The sequence below is a fragment of the Alligator mississippiensis genome, chromosome 2 (assembly GCF_030867095.1).
Source record: "Alligator mississippiensis isolate rAllMis1 chromosome 2, rAllMis1, whole genome shotgun sequence".
Taxonomy (NCBI): Eukaryota; Metazoa; Chordata; order Crocodylia; family Alligatoridae; genus Alligator; species Alligator mississippiensis.
In genome coordinates this window covers 1,087,179-1,105,597 of record NC_081825.1, presented here as the reverse complement: position 1 = coordinate 1,105,597, position 18,419 = coordinate 1,087,179, and the positions used below count along the sequence as shown (strand labels likewise).

The following is an 18,419-nucleotide window of genomic DNA, read 5'->3' as shown; positions in this document are numbered from 1 at the left end:
CATAAGAATGACGGGCCTATAGTTGCCCGGGTCCTCCTTCCTCCCTTTCTTAAAGATGGGGACCACATTGGCTATCTTCCAATCATCTGGCACCTGGCCCGAGCACCACGAGTGCTCGTAAAGCCATGCCAAGTGCCCAGCAATAACCCCTGCTAGCTCCCTCAACACCCTGGGGTGGAGAGCATCTGGACCTGCTGATTTGAACATGTCCAGCCCCTCCAGAAGCACTCTAACCTGGTCCTCCTCAACCTTAGGCCTGGAGGCATTCCCCTCGAGTCTGTCTTGAATCATGGTGAGGGAATCCCGGTCCCTGCCCAAGAAAATGGAGGTGAAGAATTTGTTAAAGAGGCCTGCCTTCTCTGGCGCAGCCACCAGATTGCCCAGCATATCTTGCAGGGGCCTCACATTTCCCAGTGCCTTCTTCATCCTCTCTACATATGTGAAAAAGGGCTTTTTATTATCTTTGATCTTGGATGCTAGTCCTAGCTCTATGTCTGCCTTAGCTTTCCTAACAGCCCCCCTACAGGCCCGAGCAGTGGAGGTGTATTCCTCTTTGGAGATAGTCCCCACCTTCCACCGGGTGTACGCCACCTTTTTGGCAACCAGGCATTCTCGGACATCCTTGGTGAGCCAGGGAGGCTTTCAGGCACTCTTGTCCCCCTTGCTTCCTGTTAGGATCATCACCCCTTGGGCCCTGAGTATCATCTCCTTAAAGAACGACCACTCATCTTGGGCACTGAGTTCCCCTGCCCTCGAGAACCCCAGCGCCTCTCCCACCAATCTTCTCAACTCTTTGAAGTTGGCCCTCTTGAAGTCCAGGGTTGCTGCCTTGCTGCAGGCCCTTGACACCCTGCACTGGATGAATTCCAGCAAGCGATGATCGCTATCACCCAGGTGTTCCAGGACCTGGAGCCCCCTCACCAGATCATCGCCTGTGGGCAGGACCAGGGCCAACAGGGCATTTCCTCTGGTGGGACTGTGCACCTCCTGGGTTAAGTGGAGGTCCTGTATCTTGGCCAGGAACCTCCTGGATCAGTCCGACCTGGCTGACTGCTCCTCCCAGCAGGTGTCCGGGTAATTTAGATCACCCATGACAACTACATCCCTTGCCTTAAGTGCCTCTGCAAGCTGGCCCGAAAATGCCTGGTCCAGCTCCTCCCCTTGGTTGGGGGGTCTGTAGTAGACCCCCACCGTTAAATTCCTCTCCCCACGGTCCCCTTGTATCTTGACCCAGAGCACTTCAGCTTGCCCCTCCTCCGACCCCATTTTGCTGGCAGAGGATGTGTATTGCTCTTTGACATAGAACGCCACACCCCCTCCCATCCTTCCTTCTCTATCCCGCCTGTAGAGCCTATAGCCCCTAATGCTCACTGCCCAGTCGTGGGATGAATCCCACCACGTTTCTGTGATCCCTACTATGTCTGGGTTTGAACTGGCTATTCTGAGGGTGAGTTCCTCCTGTTTGTTCCCCATACTATGAGCATTGGTATACAGGCATTTAAGGCCTTGCATAAATGCGTGTGCCACGCCCCGATTTGGAAGACTATCTGGACCTCCGTTTCTTACCTGGGCACTCCTTGCATGTGTCACCTGTCTTGCTCAGGTGGTGTCTCCACATCTTCCTGCAGCCCCCTCCCCCGGCGAGGCTAGTTTAAAGCTCACCGTATAAGGTCAGCCAACCTGGAAAAAAAGACACGCTTGCCTTTAGGAGAGAGGTGAAGCCCATCCCACCCCAGCAAGTCCCCCGCCCGAAAACATGGGTCATTATCTAGGAGCCCAAGGCCCTTCTGTCAAAGAGTTGGGAAAGAATGAAGGGATCCTCTGGGTGAAATGCATAAGTTGTAATCTCCCATTGGGCATACTGAGGCTTCCCTCCTTGTGTGAAAGCCATTTGGCTCCATGGGTGTCCTGTAGGACCCACTCCAAGAGGTTAATAACCCATCCTGCAGAGAAGGCCCTCGGGGTTAAAGTGGACAGTAAGGTGACTGTAAGCCAGCAGTGTGGCCTTGTTGCCAAGAAGGCACTTCAAGAGGGATGCGGAGAATCTGGAGAGGGTTCAGAGGAGGGCTACTCATATGATTAGTGGCCTCCGTAAAAGACCCTACCGGGGGAGGTTGAGGGATCTGGATCACTTCAGCCTTCACGAGAGGCAGCTGAGAGGTGACCTTGAAGCCGCCTATAAGTTTATCAAGGGAGGACAACAGAGAATTGGAGATGCGCTATTTACCAGGGACTCCTAGGAATAACGGGTACCAACTAGTGGAGAGTGGATTTAGGTTAGATATTAGGAAGAAATGTTTCACGGTAAAGGTGGCCAGGATCTGGAATGGGCTGCCAAGAGAGGTTGTACTCTTATCTAACTTGGAGGTCTTCAAGAGGAGTCTAAATAGACACTTGGCAGGGGTAGGGGGTCTGACGCAATGATCCTTCGTGGTCCCTCCCCCCCCCCCACACACGCACTCTGCCCCTGTGCCTGCAGATACAAACACAGACACACACTGCCCCTGTGCCTGCACATGCACACACACATCGTTTCCTAGTAGGTAGGGTTGGAAGGGACCTAATCAGATCATCAAGTCCGACCCCCTGCCATGGCAGGAAAGAGTACTGGGGTCAAACGACCCCAGCAAGGTGTCTATCTAGCCTCCTTCTGAAGACCCCCCAGGCTAGGAGCATGCACCAATGCCCTTGGAAGTTGGTTCCAGCTCCTAGCTGCCGTGACTGTGAAGTAGTGCTTCCTGATGTCTTGCCTGAATCTACTCTCAGTCAATTTATGGCTGTTATTCCTTGTTACTCCCAGTAGTGCACACACACACTGCCCCTGTGCCTGTGCGAGCATGTTCACGCGCACACACACACACACACACACACACACATTGCCCCTGTGCCTGCTCACACGCGCATGCTACCCTTGTGCCTACATACATATATGCACACTGTCCGTGTGCCTGCAGGTGCACGTGCGAACGTGCACACACGCACACACACTCTGCCCCTTTGCCTACCAACTCGCACGTGTGCATACATACATACACATCTCTACCAGGGTGGTCCCATGCTCTGTGGTTGGGGGATGCATCTAGGAGCCACATGGTGCTGGAGCAGGAAAGCAGGGAACTGGCTGGGGGTGGGCAGGGCTGGGCTGCTCAAGCCTATAAGCCTGCTGAGGGCTCCCTCTGGGTCCTACTGCCCCTGGCTCCAGCTAGCGTTGACCAGGTAGCCAGGGGGAATAAATATTAATTTACTAAATTTTTTAGGGGCTCTGTAAGCTGGATAAAATGGCCGGGTGGGCCACATCCGGCCCACGGGCCGTATTTTGCCTGCCCCTATATTACGTAATATAAAATAAGAAAAGGACACCCAGTGGCAGCTGGCAACTCTAGATTTCTCTTACTGCAGTTTTCTGTACCGTAAACTTGGGTGATGGATTCTAAACCTAGTTAACTAATTAAACAAGCCAGAAGGATTAGCTAAGCTAAACTTTTTTTCTAGCAACATCCGACATAGCAAACAGCTTGGGAATTTACTTGTTAAATCACACTTCTATTAAAGGCATAGAGAGAGTCTTGAAGAACGATGCATTGCAAAGCGAGTTATTTAATTTACTAACCAGTTGCTCCACATTGTTCTTCGGACATATCCACATCTCCATCCACTTCATTTTCTCCCAATAAGCAGTATTCATTATGATGTTTCCTTCTTGCAGCTGGGCCCTGCATCTCCTTCTTGCACATGACAGATTTTCCTTTTTTACCCAGGGAAGGAATTTCTTCAAAATATTCCCAGATGGGGTCTCTCTTATGCCCAGAAGCCATGACAGTTTTTCTGTGGCAAAAGTGTGGGGGAATATAGGAAGCTGTGTGTGTACTACTGAATAATGTCTCCCCTTTTTCAGTCCACTCCACTGCTCCTTTCTACTCTGCCTCCCTCCTTTCCTGTACCATTTCTCTGTCTTTAAGACAGTGTCTTAACTAACTCCTCCTCTGCCTTGCTTGGCCCAGCTCCACCACCACATAAGCACAGAACAACTGTCCTATCCAGCCTGGGTCTTTGCACGTGTGACTTCAGTCTGCTGAGAAACAGAAACTGAAAGCCCACAACTTTCAAGAAGCAAGAGCTGGTTGTTAGGCTGGACAGACAGACTGGAGCTGTTTTCACAAGATGAAAAACTGAAATGAATGCCCATGTTTGATTGGTAGGTAACTCCATGTGTGTGTGTGACAGAGCCATTCATTCATTTTTATGAGATGGTAAGTGTAGGTTTAGCATGTTTGTGATGAGATTTAATTTTAACTGTTATTTTTTAAATGAGAGAGAAATTGATTTTATTGATGATTTTTTAAAAATCTGATTTAAATAAAAAATAATTGATTTTTATGTTCCTTGGAATTGGGGGAGATCCTGCATGATTGGACAAGGGCAAATCTAGTGCCCATCCTTAAGAAAAAGGGGAGGATCCAGGGAACTACAGACCAGTCAGCCTCACCTCAGTCCCTGGAAAAATCATGGAGCAGGTCTTCAAGGAATCCATTGTGAAGAACTTGGAGGATAAGAATGTGATTAGCAACAGTCAGCGTGGATTCAAGGATTGAATAGAAGGCAATCAGATTGGTCCAAGCGCAAGTCATGCCGGACCAATCTGATTGCCTTCTATGACAAGATAGCTGGCTTTGTGGATGCAGGGGAAGCAGTGGACGGTATAACCCTTGATATTTAGCAAGGCTTTTGATACAGTCTCCCACAGCATTCTTGCAAGCAAGCTAAGGAAGTCTGGGTTGGATGAACGGAGCGTAAGGCAGACAGAAAGCTGGCTGGATCATCAGACTCAACAGGTAGTGATCAAAGGCTCGAGGTCTAGTTGGCAGCTGGTATCAAGTGGAGTGCCCCAGGGGTTGGTTCTGGGCCTGGTTTTGTCCAGTGTCTTCCTTAACAATCTGGAAGAAGGGATGCAGTCCACCCTAAGCAAGTTCATGGATGACACCAAGCTGGGGGAAGTAATAGCTACACGATGGGGTTGAGGCTTGGATTCAGAGTGAACGAGACAAATGGGAGAATTGGGCCAAAAGACATCGTATGAGGTCCAACAAGAACACATGCAAAGTCCCATACTTAGCATGCAACAACCCCAGGCACCGCTACAGGCTTGGGACCAACTGGCTAAAGAGCAGCTCTGCAGAAAACGACCTGGGGTTGCTCTGCTATATGGAATATACCTTTAAGGGACCTGTGGTGTAATGGTTCAGTTTTCCCTCTGATGCCCTGTAGATGTGGCTTGCTGTGTGTGGTTCTCCCTGCAAGCTGTGAATGTGTGTGTGTGTGTGTGCGCGCGTGCGCGCGCTGCTGAGTCCTGTTTCCTAATACAGTAAATGCTGTTTATCGTCCCACTGGTCTCTGCTGAATGCTGACTCGAGGACAACCCCAGGGGCATGGAGGCCTGAGTGAGTACCCCATCCCTGAACCCAATGGACAAGGGTAAACACTATGGTTACAGTGGACAATAAGTTGGATAGGAGACAGCAGTGTGCCCTTGTTGCCAGGAAGGCTGTTGGCATCCTGGGCTGCATTGGTAGGAGCGTTGCCAGCAAATCGACGGAAGTAATTATTTCCCTCTATTCTTCACTGGTGAGTACACATCTGAAGTACTGGGTCCAGTTTTGGGGCCCCCAATACAGAAAGGATGTGGACAAGTTGGAGATAGCCAGCAGAGGGCAATGGAAGTGCTGAGGGGGCTGGGGGACATGACTTGGGAGGAGAGGCTGAGGGAACGGCTTCTATAGCTTGGAGAAAAGAAGACTTGGGGGCAGGGGGCGGGATTTGATAGCAGCTTCTAGTTACCTTAAGGGTTGTTCCAAAGACCAATAGGTTGTCAGGGTCTGGAAAAGTCCAGCCCCCTGCACCAGAAAGGAAAGACAACTGGGGGTCAGGTGACCCCAGCAAGTTGACCTTCCAGTCTCGAAGATTTGCAGGGTCGGCGGTTGCACCACCTCTGGAGGGAGCCTATTCCACAGTCTGGACACCCTGACCTTGGAGAAGTTTTTCCTAATGTTGAGCCTGAAATGGTCTTCCAGGAGTTAGTGGCCATTATCCTGGTTCTCCCCGAGGGTGCCCTGGTGAACAGTTGTTCACCAAGCCCTTGCTGTACACCCCTGATGTATCGGTGAGCTGCTACCAAGTCCCCTCTCAGCCTTCTCTTCTGTAGGCTGAAGAGTCAGCCATTCCTCATTTGAGCAATTATGGAATCACTTCAGAGAGAGGACTCAGGGAACTGCAGGCCAATTGACCTGACCTCAATCCCAGGAAAAATCCTTGAAAAATGTCTTAAGGAGCCTATATGTGGTAAGCTAATAGGAGGCAAAGTTCTGCATGACAGCTAGCACAGTTTTCTCATGGATCCCCGCTTCGCCTTCTCTTGTGGGGCATGAACAGGTTCAGGTCCCGTAGCCTCCGCTCATAGGATCTGCCCTGCTGCCCCCGACCATGTGGGTGGCCTCCTCTGGACCCTCTCCATGCTGGCCACATCCCTCCTGAAGTGCAGCACCCAGACCTGGACGCAGTACTGCAACTGCGGCCTGACCAGCATCGCATAGAGGGGCAGGATCACCTCCTTGGACCTGCTCGAGATGCATCTGTGGATGCACGACAAGGTGCGGTCGGCCTTCCTGACCGCGTCCCCACGCTGTCAGCCCATGTTCATCTTGGAATCAATGATGACTCCCAGATCCTTTTCTGCCTCTGCACTGACGAGAAGGGAGTTCCCCAGCCTGTAGGTCTGCTGCTGGGTCTTCCTCCCCGGGTGCAGCACCTTGCACTTGTCAGTGTTGACTCCCATCATGTTCTCATCTGCCCACCCCTGTAACCTGTCCAGATCCACTTGCAGCCTGTCCCTCTCATCCAGCATGCCCATTTCCCCCACATCTTATTGTCATCTATGAATTTGAACAAGGTGCTTTTCACCCCCTTGTCCAAGTTGCTGATGAAGATGTTGAACGGTGCAGGCCCAAGGACCGAGCCCTGGGGGACCCCACTGCCCACATCCCTCCAGGGCGAAAATGCCCTGTCCACCACCACTCTCTGGGTGCAGCCATGGAGCCAGTTTGCGACCCATCTGACCGTGTAGGCATCAACACCACTGTCACTTAATTTCTTAATGAGGATGGGGTGAGAGACAGTGTCGAAGGCCTTCCTGAAGTCCAGGAAGACTACATCCACTGCTACCCCTGTGTCTAAGGATTTTGTGACCTGGTCGTAGAAGGCCCCAGGTTGGTCTGACAGGACCGGCCTCGAATGAACTCATGTTGGTTGCCCCCGAGCATAACCTCCCCTGCTGGCCCCTCGCAGATGTGCTCCTGGATAATTCTCTCCAAGAGCTTCCCCAGGACCGAGGTAAGACTAACAGGCTTATAGTTTCCTGGATCCTCCTTCCTCCCTTTTTTGAAAATGGGGACCACACTGGCCCTTTTCCAGTCCTCTGGCACCACACCAGAGCACCACGAGTGCTTGTAAAGCTGTTCGAGGGGTCCTGCAATGACCTCTGCCAATTCCCTCAGCACTCTGGGGTGGAGATCATCGGGACCTGCTGATTTAAACACATCTAGTCTCTCCAGAAGTTCCCTGACTAGGTCCTCACTGACCCTGGGCCTGGCTGCGCCTCCCCTGGGTCTGTCGGGGATCTCGGTGGGGGAATGCCCCTGGTCCCTGCTCAAAAAAATGGAGGCAAAGAAATTGTTAAAGAGGTTAGCTTTGTCATCTGATGTAACCACCAGATTTCCTAGCGTGTCCTGCATAGGCCCTATGTTACCCAGTACCACCTTTTTACCCCATATGTATTTAAAAAAGGACTTCTTGTTATCTTTGATCCAGGTTGCTAGTCCCAATTCTGTGTCCGTCTTGGCCTTCCTGACCGCCCTCTACAATCTCGAGCCAAGGAGGTATAATCCTCTGTGGTGATGGCGCCTCCCTTCCGTTGGGTGTACGCCTCCCTTTTAGCTTTGAGACATTCGTGGATTCTTTTGGTGAGCTTATGGGGGCTTTTGAGCTCTCTTGCCCCCTTTGATCTGGATTGGGATTGTTGCCCTTTGGGCTTGGAGGATCGTCTCCTTCAGGATTGACCACTCTTCTTGGACACCCGACTCCCCTCCCCTCCAGGACCTCAGTACTTGCCCAACTGTTTTTCTTACCTCATTGAAATTGGCCCTCCTGAAGGCCAGGGCTGCTGCTTTGCTGCAGGCTTTTGCCACCTTGCGCTGGATGGTGAATCCCAGCAGGCGATGATCGCTATCGCCCAGATGGTCGAGAACCTGCAGACCTCTCACCAGGTCGTCACCTGTGGCCAGGACCAGGTCCAACAAGTCGTCTCCCCTGGTGGGGCTGTGCACCTCCTGGATTAGGTGGAGGTCCTGCATCCCAGCTAGGAACCTATGTGAGCAGTCAGACCTGGCTGACTGCTTTTCCCAGCAGATGTCTGGGTAGTTTAGGTCACCCATGATGACCACGTCCCTTGACTTAACTGCCTCTGTGAGCTGACCTGAGAACTCCCGGTCCAGCTCTTCTCCTTGGTTGGGTGGCCTGTAGTAAACCTCCACTGTTAAGTCCCTTCCCCCCCCGGCCCCCTTGTATTTGGACCCAGAGCACCTCAGTCGGCCCCTCCTCTGACCCAGTGCTGTTTGCTGAGGATGTGTATTGCTCCTTGACATAGAGCGCCACTCCCCCACCTTTCCTCCCTTTTCTAGCTCTCCTGTACAGCCTATAGCCCTTGATGTTTACTGCCCAGTCATGTGTAGGGTCCCACCAAGTTTCAGTGAGCCCCACTATGTCTGGGTTTGTGCTAGCAGAAGAGCAAGTTCCTCCTGCTTGTTCCCCATACTACAAGCATTAGTGTAGAGGCATTTAAGGCCTCCTGGAGGTGTATGCGCTGCCCCACTAATCCCAGGACAATCTCGGCCCCTGTCTCTTACTTGGGTGTTTCTTGTGCTTGTTGCCTGTCTTGGGTGGGCTATTCTTGTGGGTGGCTCTTGGTTCAGTGTTCCGTGGCTCCCTCCACCCTCATCTTCCCCTTCCCCGATGAGCCTAGTTTAAAGCCTGCCGGAGGAGATCAGCCAACCTGAAAGAGAACACACGCTTACCTTTGGGGAGAGGTGGAGCCCACCCCACCCGAGCATGTCTTGTGTCCTGAAGTATGGGTCGTGGTCCAAAAAGCCGACGCTTGCCTCAAGACACCATTTCCGAAGCTGCACATTGCCTTCCCTGATGCAGGTCTCATGGTGTTGTCCACATCTGCTCACTGGAAGGACAGATGAGAAGACCACCTGTGTCCCTGTGGGACCAGACTCCCAGCATGGGTGGTGCAGACACTGACCCTGGGGATCTTCAGAAGGAGAGTGGATGCACACCTGGCTGGGGTTATTTGACCCCAGCAGTCTTTTCTGCCCAGAGTAGGGGGCTGGACCCAGTGATCTCATGAAGTCCCTTCCAACCCTAAACTTCTGTGAATCTGTGCACCTATATATACATCTCAAACACACACAATCAGGACAAAAATTAAATATGTTGTTATGATTGTCGATTTTTAATATATAATTTCTTGTTTTTCTGGTTCCAAGATGGGAAACCCCCTTCCCAAAGGAGTACTTTTAGGGGTAAGAGGAGGGACTTCCAGTGGCAAAGGTCAGGGGCAGGACTGCTGATCCCAAGATGGCAACTAGTTGGGGGTGCACTTGTCAAGGGGCGCGACCACCCTTGCATCCCTCAAAAGTTCACTTAAACTTGTTAAGCAGCCCTCCAGCTGAAATAACTGCCTACACCTCTGTTACAGGATGGTTTCAGGTTGGATGTAAGGAATAAGAAAGGAGTAAGAAATTCCCTAGGGTAGAAATGGTCTATTTGGTCTTCGTTTTGCTACAGAAAGCATTTGAGCACTTCCCTAAGGAAATTCTCTAGGGGGAATAGAGGAAAAAGAAAGCATGAGAAAAGCAAACTTACCTCTTGAAATATAAGGACCTCAACCCTGTGCACAAGCCAGAACAAGCTCAAGATCCTCTGGAAATGAAAACTGGTTTTCACTACCCCCCGTACCTAACCCAATTTTTGTCACAGTGATGGGCGTCTGATCTGCAGAGGGATTTGAGGAGGACAAGAAAACTTGTGAGAATGGCAGAGTGAGCCGAAGAGCCCAGGTCTTAATGTTAATAGAGCAAAGCAGCCAAAGTATCTGGTCTTTGGAGAAGAAGATGTTAGGAAGGAATGTGGACAGCAGCTTCCACCTACCCTGGTAGAGGTATCTGGGTTACATCACGTGTGCATATGTCACTAGAGGCAGAGTTAAGGAAGTGCATCGTCCCTGTGTTGTAGCAGCAGAGGCTCACAAGACTTCCATTAACTTCTGCTGGGTCATATCAGGATCTGTGTGAGAATCTACCCAGGTGCTTAGGATCAACGGACTATTGGAAAGTCAGGCCGGAAGGGTCCTCACCTGGTCATCTAGTCCAGCCCCCTGCTCAAGGCGGGACCAGCCCTCACTTCAACATCCCAGACACCTCTGTGCAACCTGCTCCTGGGACCTGCCAGGGATGGAGACTCCCCCACATCTCTAGGGCCTGTTCTAGTGCTCAGCCCCACTCAGAGTCACAGCGTTCCTCCTCCTCCCCAGCCTCTGTTTTCCCTCCTGCAGCTCAAAACCATTGCTCCTAGGCCTGTCCCCTACGGCCACAGATAACAGCCCATCTCCAGCCTCTCTCCCACCACCCTGGAGGGATTTACAGATTGTGATCAAATCCCCACTCAGTTTTCTCCTCTCCAGACTCAATGCCCCCAGGTCTTCCAGCCCACAGTCCAAACACCACCTCCTTCACCTCCCTGCTAGAGGCTACAAAGTCGGTGGGATATTTCTGACATCTATATATCTGTCTGGCAGATTTAGGTTAGACATTAGGAAGCACTTACACAGTCCGGTGGGTGGCAAATTGGCTAGAGGGTCGAACCTAGAGAATGGTGGTGGATGGGTCGGTCTCGACCTGGAAGGGTGTGGGCAGTGGGATCCCGCAGGGCTTGGTCCTTGGACCAATACTCTTCAATGTCTTCATCAGTGACTTGGACGAGGGAGTGAAGTGTACCCTGTCCAAGTTTGCAGATGACACAAAGCTATGGGGAGAAGTGGACATGCCAAAGGGCAGGGAACAGCTGCAAGCAGACCTGGACAGGTTGGACAAGTGGGCAGAAAACAACAGGATGCAGTTCAACAAGGAGAAATGCAAAGTGCTGCACCTAGGGAGGAAAAATGTCCAGCACACCTACAGCCTAGGGAATGACCTGCTCAGAAAGGGATCTTGGAGTCCCGGTGTGATGAAGATGAACATGAGTCGTCAGTGCAATGAAGCCATCAGCAAAGCTAACGGCAGATGCATGACAAACAGATCCAAGGAGGTGATACTTCCCCTCTATCGGGCGCTGGTCAGACCGCAGTTGGAGTACAGCGTGCAATTCTGGGCGCCGCACTTCAAGGGGAATGCGGATAACCTGGAAAGAGTCCAGAGACGGGCCACTCGTATGGTGAAGGGCTTGCAGACCAAACCCTACGAGGAGAGACTGGGGCACCTGGACCTTTTCAGCCTCCGCAAGAGAAGGTTGAGAGGCGACCTTGTGGCCGTCTATAAGTTCATCACGGGGGCACAGAAGGGAATTGGTGAGTATTTATTCACCAAGGCGCCCCCGGGGGTTACAAGAAACAATGGCCACAAGCTAGCAGAGAGCAGATTTAGACTGGACATTAGGAAGAACTTCTTCACAGTTCGAGTGGCCAAGGTCTGGAACGGGCTCCCAAGGGAGGTGGTGCTCTCCCCTACCCTGGGGGTCTTCAAGAGGAGGTTGGATATGCATCTAGCTGGGGTCATCTAGACCCAGCACTCTTTCCTGCCTATGCAGGGGGTCGGACTCGATGATCTATTGGGGTCCCTTCCGACCCTAACATCTATGAATCTATGAAACTTCACAGTGAGGGTTGCCAGAATCTGGAACGGGCTCCCAAGGGAGGTGGTGCTCTCCCCTACCCTGGGGGTCTTCAGGAGGAGCCTGGACAAGCACTTGGTTGGGGTCATCTGACCCCGGCGCTCTTTCCTGCCTGAGACAGGGGGTTGGACTCGATGATCTACTGAGGTCCCTTCCGACCCTAATATCTATGAATCACTCGAGATGCTGCGTATCTTGGAGGGGCAGGTCTGGCATGCAACATCGGTCTGCACTATTCATCATGTTTCTGGAACGGCAACGATAAGAAATAGGAACGTTACCCCGAAATATCAAAGCGCTAAGAAGAGGTGCCACCGTCCCTCAGTTGCAACCTTACCATTTGCTGCTGCTGACACTGCTGTGCTCCGCCGTTCGGACCGAGGTGCTGGGCGCAGGGTGTGTGTGTGGCAGTGGGGGAGGGAGCACATACAGGAGTGGTGGTGGTGGTGGTATGTTCACCACCACTACCACGGTGTAGTCCACGACTGTGTGCTGGGCAGGTTTTGGCTTGCTCCATGTACTACAGGCATGTGCCCTGCTTGCAGCGCTGGAAAATGGGATGAGATGCCCGGCCGAGGACCCCACAATGTGCCCTGCCAGCATGCAGCTGTGGGAGCGGAGGGGTGCAGGACGGGGTGGGATGAGCAGAGCCGAAACCCCCCAAAAAGCAGCTGCCTCTAGTGGGCAAAGGCCTGAACTACAGCCCCAGCGCAGCGCCCCCTGGTGGGGGAAGGCGGCGTCACACAGCGGCGAGCGCCTTGCTGCGGGCACGACGCTTCCACTCGCAACGAGCCAAACTACACGGGTCCGAGCAGCGTGCGTGGGTGTGCTGAGGAGCCCGTGATTACGTCAGGAAATCCGCCTCGTGCAGGCAGGCAAGGGGAAGTGTCGTGGTGTGTACGTGTCCCCTGAGGAGCTGTTTAGGGCAGCGGGACACCTACAAGTGGGTGTTGAGACAAGTCCTTCAGAGATTGCTGCGTCCTAAGGGCAGGCCTTTGGCCTCGTCCAGCCTCAGGACATTTCTTCCCGCTCAGTCACACCTCTGCACTGTGGTAGCAAAGCAGGCGCTGCTGGGACTGGAACCCAGGCCCCCCTGCTTGTAAAGCAGGTGCTTTAAGCAGCTAAGCCGGAGTGCCCACACGGCAGAGTACCGCCCCGCGCCCCGCTGCTGCGACGGGCCCTGCGCTAAGCGCAGGATTTTGCGCGGTGCCCGAGCGCCTCCGCCCGCGGCTCCAGCCCGGCAGCAGAGGGTTAATGTGGGGGGAGGAGTTGCGGGCGTGGTGACGTCCCGTGCGACGCGAGGGGCGGGGCCGCGAAGCCGGAAGTGGAAGATGTGGGTGCCGCTTGGGCCCGGCGCAGCACCGGGGTGCAGAGCCGGGCGCGCGCGCGCAGCACGACGCGCTTCCTGTGACGTGGGTGCCGGGGCCGCTGCGGGCCTGCTGATCCCGCCGCGCGCACCGGCCTGGGCAGCAGCGCGGAGCCATGGAAACGCCGCCGGGGCCTGCGGCCACAGCCCGGCGCCCAGGTGAGGGGCAGCGCGGAGCCGCCGCGGGGTCCGCCTGTCCGCCGGCTTCGTGCGCGCGGCGCGGGGCGGCGCGGGGCCGGGACAGACGGGACCCCTGGGCGGGCAGCGCCTGGCCGAGACCCTAGCTCTCTCTCTCTCTCTCTCCCTGCGCCCGGCACAGCGGTGTCTGGTTTGGGCCGGTGCCGGTGCCACGGCAACGGGACTCCCGCCCGCCTCTCGCTGATGGAGGCGCAGCTCGCCCAGGCCTGTGTGCTGCTGCAGACTCCCCTGACCCGGAGCAGACCTGGCAGCTGTCCGCAGACGAAAGCTGCTCAGGCTGGTGGCCCAGGCGAGGCTCGATCCCCGGGGCAGGGCAGGGCAGGGCGGTGGGTCTCCACTCTCCAGCAGCGTGAGCACCGTCCCTCGGTGCAGAAATCTCCCTTCCACAGCATGGTGGTGGGTCAGTGCTCCACGGATCAGCGCTGCTTGTTCTGGTGCCCCTGCAATCGTTTCACGGCCCAGGAGCAGACCGACCTTGCGTTCCCCTCCCCTGCCCTTAGCATGTGGATCTGACACGGCCCCAGCATCGCTCGAGCTGCTTTCCCCAGGAGCGATGTCCCTGCAGGCTCTGTTGTGGTGCAGCAATCACCTCCCCACGCTGGGACAGAGTTACCAGGGCTCATCTCCAGCCTCATGCCTGTGGAGGTGTGTTAGCAACAGCTGTGGGATTCTGTGTCTTCCTTCTCCCCCTCTTCCACGCACTGAAGCCCCCGTCTCCTCAGTCCCAGGGCTCACGTGTGCACTCCCTTCCCACGTGCAGGTGCTGGGACCCTGCCGAGAGCTGAGCAGCAGCCTGCTGAGGAGGGGCCGGTGATCCTGGAGCTGCAGAGGACGTGCGCAGGGAGCCTGGAGGAGAGGAGCTCCCTGACCCCTGAGCCAGGCCAAGTGCAGAAGGGGCAGGGCAGGCCTCCAAAGCAGGAGGAGAGCTCGGAGGTGAGCAGGGCACCCGGTTCACTTGTGGTGGGGAGTACAGGTGGGGCAGAGCGCAGGAGGAGCCCGGGGTGCTGTAATGAATTTGGGGAGTAGAGAGACCTGAAGAGCACGAAGGCTGCATCCCTAACTACATTAGCAGGAGCTGCCTCCCAAGTGCAGATACCAGGGGTGCTGGCATGGGCAGGCCGGGTTACAGTGCGTGGAGCTGGGGCTCCCTGCCTGAGAACGTGCTGCCCAGGCTGCCTCAAAGGACCAAGCAAATAGCGCAAGATGAACTGGCCTAAAGCCAGCACCTGAACTCCTGTATCCGTGGCTGCATCCACATCACATGTCAGCTGGAGACTGGGGAGTTGTGTCCCCTTACCTGTCATGGGTAACATTGCAATTCGTGGTAGTACCCAGTGATTGCAGACAGGGCTGTGGGGGTGGGGAGCAGCTGGCGCAGGAGACACTGATGGTGCAACGCTTGTGCCTGCAGCTCCGGGAGGTGTTCGAGGACGTGGCTGTGTATTTCACGCGGAAGGAGTGGGAGCTGCTGGACGATGAAGACAAGGTGCTTTACCAGGACCAGATGCTGAAGAATTACCAAGCTCTCATTTCCCTGGGTAAAGCTCTGGGTCTTGCTTCCCCCGGAGATTTGTGAACTCTGCAGTTTTATAGTCACTCCCATGTTTCAGCAGTCTCATCCTCATGAACTTTTGGCCGTAGGTTTAAATCCCCTTCCTCCCCGCTGCCCTGTCAGTGATGAGGCCTCCCTCACATTTTAGACTGAGATCTCCTCCTTCACTTGTGCCTTCCCAGTTCTTGTGACTCCTGGTTCTTCCATATGCAACAGTTTCTTGGCAACATGATCTCCCTTTGCCTTTCATAGTTTCATAGTAGGTAGGGCTGGAAGGGACAGATCATCAAGTCCGACCCCCTGCCGTGGCAGGAAAAAGTACTGGGGTCAAATGACCTTGGCAAGATGTTCATCTAGCCTCCTCTTAAAGACTGCATCTCAAGCCGGTCCAGAGAGGTGATCCTCCCCCTCTGGTCAGGCCACAGTTGGAGTACTGCGTCCAGTACTGGGCACTGCACTTCAGGAGGGATGTGGCCAGCCTGGAGAGGGTCCAGAGGAGGCCACTCGCTTGGTGAGAGGGCAGCAGGACAGGCCGTATGAGGAGAGACTGAAGGACCTGAACCTGTTCAGCCTCAGCAAGAGGAGGCTGAGGGCGGAGCTGGTGGCTGCCTTCAAGCTCATCAGGGGAGATCAATAGCAAATAGGCAGAGCCCTTTTCTCCCCAGCACCACCTGGGGTGACGAGGAACAACGGTCATAAGCTGATCGAGAATAGGTTTAGGTTAGAGATCAGAAGGCAATATTTTGCAGTTAGGGTGGCCAAAGTCTGGAACCAACTTCCCAGGGAAGTGGTCCTCGCCCCTACCGTGGGCAAATTCAAGAGAAGGTTGGATGCTCACCTGTCTGGGGTCTTGTGAACCAGCATCCATTCCTGCCTGTGGCAGGGGGTCAGGCGAGATGATCTGGTCAGGTCCCTCCTGACCCTCGCTACTATGATACCCCCAGGGTAGGAGCTAGCACCACTTCACTTGGAAGTTGGTTCCAGATCCTAGCTGCCCTGACAGTGAAGCAGCGCCTCCTGATGTCTAGTCTGAATCTACCCTCTGCCAGCTTTTGACCGGTATTTCTAGTCACTCCCGGTGGTGCTCAGGGGAACAGGGACTGCCCCAATGCCTTCTGGTCCCCCCGACTAGTTTGTAAACAGCAAATGTTCTTCTCAGCACGTTCACGTCATCTCCAGGTCGTTGTACACGAATGCAGTAAGAGCTGTTCCGTGGAGGAGGATTCTGACTTTTTCCCTGTCTGGCCTACATACTTAACTATCCTAGCATGCTCTGTTCTGTGATATCTTCGTCCTGTTTCTCCTGCCATTATGGCCCAACAGAAGTTAATAGAAAGTCTTATCAGCCTCAGCTGCTACAACGAGATGAGGCGTTTCCTCAACTGCTCCTCTAGCGACATGTGTACATGAGATGTAACCCAGGTTTGTTTGCCGAGGGGTCCCTGGAGGTTCCTGTCCGTATCCCTTCCTAATATCTTAATCTCGTAGACCAGAGATTCTCAAGCTCCCTCTGCCCCTCTCAGAAGTTTTCTTGTGCTCTTCCTAAAATCCCTCTGCTGATCGGATGCCCATCACTGTGATAATAGTTTGTTGGACCCTTGTCGGAAGCTGTCTCCGTTCTGCATAAAGCTGTTGTGAGCAGCGTGTGCTGGTGTTTGCGCCCTGCTTGCTCTGGCTAATGAGTGACTGGATCCATGAGCAATTGGATCGTCGTCTCCCGAGTCGTTGGGCGCAGCATGGAGTCGGGGTCTAACACTTTTCACTGCCACGAGTCCCTTCACTAAGCTCATTTTCACTTCTTTTCCTGGAATTACACTGATAAGTGTGACCATCCATAAGTGTGTCCAATATCTCTTCTTTCTGGTACCTTGAAAACAGTGAAAGTTTTGTTTCTGTTCCCCGTGCATCGTAGATCACTGCATCTCTACACCTGACCCTGGTGACTCTCCCAGTTTAATGCTCTTTCTAAATCAGCAATGGTTGGTGCTTTGTTTCCTGTGACCATTCCTCATCCACCTGGGCCATAAAGACTGTCCTCTCTTGAAGGCTTCTTCCTGCAGTGCCCTGTCTTTCATCATAAATGCCCATCCTCCCTCATTCATCAAGGCCCTAGTAGACACCTTGAGTTCACTGAATTCATTCCCCAAATCCCGGTTGGATTCTGTGTCCTGTACGCAGTCACAAACACTCTTTAACCACTGCCCACACAGGATATCGAGGTCCCACACCTGACTTAATCTGCAGCATCCAGCGAGGACAGGTGGAGCTCTGGGTCTGTGATAATGAGGACCGTGGGGAAATCTCAAGATGGGAGGACCTGCTGCCACGTGAGTTATGGCTGTTCCCACACACACCCAACGCTGCTGTCAGTACAGCTCCATAGCCAGAGTGCGTGCAGGACCTGGAAGCCACAGGCCTGCCCTGTGCTGCCATTGCAGGGTGCTGACCGTGACTCTAGAGGAACTTGCCCCCCCCCATACTCTCCTGAGGTGTGCGCAGGAGCTGCCCCCCCCCCCCCCCCCCCGATACCACCTGGACAAGCCACGCCTCTGTGTTTTGCTTGCTTCACTAGCCGCAGCATCACACTGAAGGCTCGTGTTCATCTTGTGGTCAATCATGACCCCCAAGTCCCTTTCATCTGTAGTGCTGCTGAGCCTATAAGCAAGCTGAAGGTTTTTCCTCCCAAGGTGGAGAACCTTGCATTTTTCGGTGGTTAACCCCATCAGGTTCTTATCCGCCCATTGCATGAGCCTGTCAAGATCTGCCTGGATCACTCTCCTGTCCTCAGGTATGGGTGCTTTACCCCAGAGTTTGGTGTCATTGGCAAATTTGGCCATTCCGCTTCTGACACCAATTGACGAAGACGTTAAAAAGTATAGACCCATAGGGTTTGCGGCGGGCTGTGGGGTGCGTGCATGTGGTGTGTGCATGTATCAGTGAACGGGGCTTCGTGCAGAGGCTTGTGGTTGTGAGTGTGGGGAGTTGTAGAGAAGGGTATGGGTAGGTGTAGGGTTTGTGGAGTTTATGGTTGTGGGGGGGGTGGTGTGGGTATGGGGTTTCCGTGGGAGGGTTTGAGGATGTGTGTGGTGTCTGGGAGCCACTTCATGTGCCCAAATGAGCCAGTCAGCCCCTGCCCCCACCCTACAACAGGACAGCCTGTACGCCCTGCAGCGCCTCCCCCGCCACTGTCAACAGCACACAGCCCCAGCACAGCCTGTGCCAGGTCTGCCCAGCCTTGATGCATTCATCCGCTCCTGGGCATGCAGCATGGGTAAGGCAGCCCCTTCCAGCTGCCACCACTGC

The 18,419-nt window shown here is 54.0% G+C and overlaps 2 protein-coding genes across 2 annotated transcripts in view; both read left to right on the top strand.

The window, feature by feature from the left end:
- Positions 1 to 18,419, top strand: part of LOC102559537 (zinc finger protein 850) — a 40,715-nt gene that overhangs the window by 12,138 nt on the left and 10,158 nt on the right. The window lies entirely within an intron of this gene.
- Positions 13,315 to 16,760, top strand: LOC132248254 (zinc finger protein 671-like). The gene is made up of 3 exons (XM_059721284.1): positions 13,315 to 13,525; positions 14,325 to 14,497; positions 14,976 to 16,760. Exons 1-3 carry the CDS (start codon positions 13,483 to 13,485, stop codon positions 15,138 to 15,140), a joined length of 381 nt encoding a protein of 126 aa, XP_059577267.1. The 5' UTR covers positions 13,315 to 13,482; the 3' UTR covers positions 15,141 to 16,760.